Source organism: Cyprinodon variegatus, unplaced genomic scaffold (genome assembly GCF_000732505.1).
Source record: "Cyprinodon variegatus isolate N-32 unplaced genomic scaffold, C_variegatus-1.0 Scaffold741, whole genome shotgun sequence".
NCBI lineage: Eukaryota > Metazoa > Chordata > Actinopteri > Cyprinodontiformes > Cyprinodontidae > Cyprinodon > Cyprinodon variegatus.
In genome coordinates this window covers 303501-306674 of record NW_015151194.1, presented here as the reverse complement: position 1 = coordinate 306674, position 3174 = coordinate 303501, and the positions used below count along the sequence as shown (strand labels likewise).

Below are 3174 nucleotides of genomic sequence, written 5' to 3'. Positions count from 1 at the left end.
ATTCTGGATTTAACAGGAAGCCAATGAAGAGAAGCCAGGATAGGAGAGATAGGAGGAGCAATGATCCCTGTTTTCAATTTATCAGAACTCTTACTGCAGAATTTTGGGTCAGCTGAAGGATTTTAACAACAGTTTGTGGACTTCCTGGTAGAAAAGAATAAAAACAGTCCAGCCTTGAAGTAACAAACGCATGGACTAGTTTCTCAGCATCTCCCCTGGACAGGGGATTTCAACTTTTTGCAATATTGTGCAGATGAAAAAAGAAAATTCTCTAAGTTTCTTTATTATGGGATTTAAATGACAGGTCCTGTCATTATAAGAATAAAAATGATATAAAATAAGCACAAACTCAATAGTTTTGTAAATAATTTGGCTTTGGAAACCTTTTTATGACAGTTCACTAACAAACTGTCACACCCATCCTCCAAGGTGGGTCAGCTGAGAAAGGAAATTGGTAATGAGGCTACTAAGAGAAAGTTCAGTTGAAGGAAAACCTGCAGTAGGAAAAGGTGGACAAACAGCAGGTATAACTGCTACCTTAGGATGAATATGAAGCACAAATTAAAATAAATGAAAAAACTACAGTGATAGAATCATCAACAGCTCACGTTGGTGAAGTTCTGATGATGTTCAGAGAGCTCAGTAGCACCTGCAGGGCAGCTGTGGCTACATTGGGAAAGCATGGGATTAATTAGCACTGTAAGGCTGATAATACTCAGCTAATTTTATCCATACATTCTGGTGTTAACACTGGAGGATAGTGTTAACTGTTGATACTAAACCCTAATAAGTGTTTATTTAAACTAGTTCCAACTCTCTCACAGTGTTAACTGCTTAAAACTTTTAAATATGGTATTTAACTTATGGTCAAATAAAGACACTTTAAGTGTTAAAATATAACTCCCTAGGAGTTAAATTAATACTTCCTGATTGGCTGTGTTTTGCAAATAACTACATGTCATGTTTCAGGACAAAAATTGAAAATTATCTTTTGTGTTAGATTCCCTTTTTATATTGAAGCAAACCTCTTGTCTTAGTAAAGTAGAATAAAAAAGCAGCAAATTTTTAAATGATCTTTTAGTTGTTTTTTTTTTTGTTTCTTTTTCCATAGCTGTGTTGTGTGGTGGTAGCGTCCCTCCTGCAGTCCTTTCCTTCTCCAGCGTCATGCTGCTTCATTTCACCTCAGACAGCAGCATCCCTCACAGGGGCTTCAGGGCAGCACTGACATTCATCAGGATCGAAGGTACGTATAATCTAATCCACATTCAGCTCTCCTCAGGAGGCCGCATTCACCTTTTAATGGCATGAATGTCAGAATAATTTAGGGGGTTAAATCATTTGTTTAACCAACGGAGTGATAATGCAGCAAATGATGGCATAAAGAAATTGATGCATAAGTTTGACTTTATATGATAAATTGAGCTTTAGTCTGTATGATTGGATTCAGCTGTTAATAAATTGGACTGGCGACCTGTCCAGGGTTTACCCCGCCTCTTGCCATTGACAGCTGGAGATCAGAAAATCAATGGATGGGTGATTGATTTGTAAATTAACTTAAGACGGCCCTTGTTTGTATCAGCTGTAAATCACTAAACAAACTAAAAATATTTTTTTGTGGATTTGCTTCATCTCACACCTCAAATTTAACAAACAAACTTTAATATAAATGGAAGCTTCTACTAATATTTAGATACATTTTAAGTAGAAAATTGCAGAAAATATAGTATATTTTTTTAGCTGTTGCTATCACTTACCTGAAACATAGAAGGACAAGTTTTGGAATCGACTAGCCAGGCTAAGATCAGATGGAGGGAATTTTGTTCCATTATTGTTGCAACCAACAAACATTTTTTTGTAAATATATATTTAGATAAAACCTTATCAGGAAATCAAACTTGTTGATCAATAACAAGGTTTCGAGAACTTGTTGTTTTTTCAGATCTTATGTTTTGTGATATTATTTTTTTTTTTTCAAATGATATTCAAATATTTTTATGTTTTTATTGTTGCAAAATATTTTTTTTTTATTATTTACAGATTTTGTATCTAAATCTTTCTTTTTTATTCTTTGGTTAAAATTTCAGTTTTTCAGATTGTGTTTGACAAATTGCATTCTTTTTAAATTGCATTTCATAGATCATATCCTCCGCGCTTCAAGCCCAATGCAAACAATTGCTTAACACGTACATTGACGAATTAAAATGCTGTTGCCAGGATTCAGGCGGACCAATAGAAATGTGTATTTGCTCATAACTCCAGAGGAAATCCCGCCCCCAACAGTGAAGAGATTTGATGTGTTTGATTTCAGAGGCTGCATCCTCCAAGGACCCGGTCTACCTGGACTGGATCCTTCGAGGTCCGTAAAATAGGGAGACCGAAAGAGTTTGGCTACAGATTCAAACAGGTCCAGCCTTCAGTGACCTCCAACGCCCCTCACTCAGCGTATCCTCTGTCGCCCAGCAACCCTGACAGTTGATACACAAAACAGGCAAAGAATGGATGCTGAACTTCTCACTACTGTTCTGGGTTCTAATAACATTTTCAAGGAGCTTCAGCAGAAGTGCAGTCATTGCGAAATATCATATTTATAGCCCCCAACAGTGCAGACTTATTGAAATCCATGCTTAAATGTCAGCCAAACCCATATGAACAGGGACAGAGAAAAACCTATCAATAAAACAAACATTACCCGTCACATATTTGAAACAATAACCATCTAAAAATAAAAATTTTCATTAATTTCACTCGGAGCTATTCACATCCTTGTATTACATTGAACTGCACTTACAATATTCAACACTGTTCAGCGCCATTTCCATTTTTACTCTGAGCACGGAGAAGTCAGCTCATTTGGACTAGCAATGATTCATAGGATTCCCAAAGCTACATAGGATACACCTGAGCCGTCCTTCAAAACGAGCAAAGAGAAGAATGCATTTGTTGGCCGCATAACGAGTCTTACAACCTGAATAGCCCTCGGCGCCACACTGACGTAATCCGCCAATGAATCCTTCGAAGGATGCAGTCACATTTAAAAAGAGTATAATATGTAAATCTGAATCTGAAAAGGAGAAATTTGAAGAAACATCTAAAAGCAATTAAAAACATAAACTCTGTTTTATATATATATATATATATATATATATATATATATATATATATATATATATATAT

At 35.8% G+C, this 3174-nt stretch overlaps 1 protein-coding gene across 1 annotated transcript in view; it reads left to right on the top strand.

The window, feature by feature from the left end:
• Positions 1 to 3174, top strand: part of ovch1 (ovochymase 1) — a 26213-nt gene that overhangs the window by 17728 nt on the left and 5311 nt on the right. Inside the window, exon 10 of the mRNA XM_015395446.1 lies at positions 1112 to 1243. Coding sequence (XP_015250932.1) covers positions 1112 to 1243 — 132 coding nt within the window. The remainder of the gene's footprint in view (positions 1 to 1111; positions 1244 to 3174) is intronic.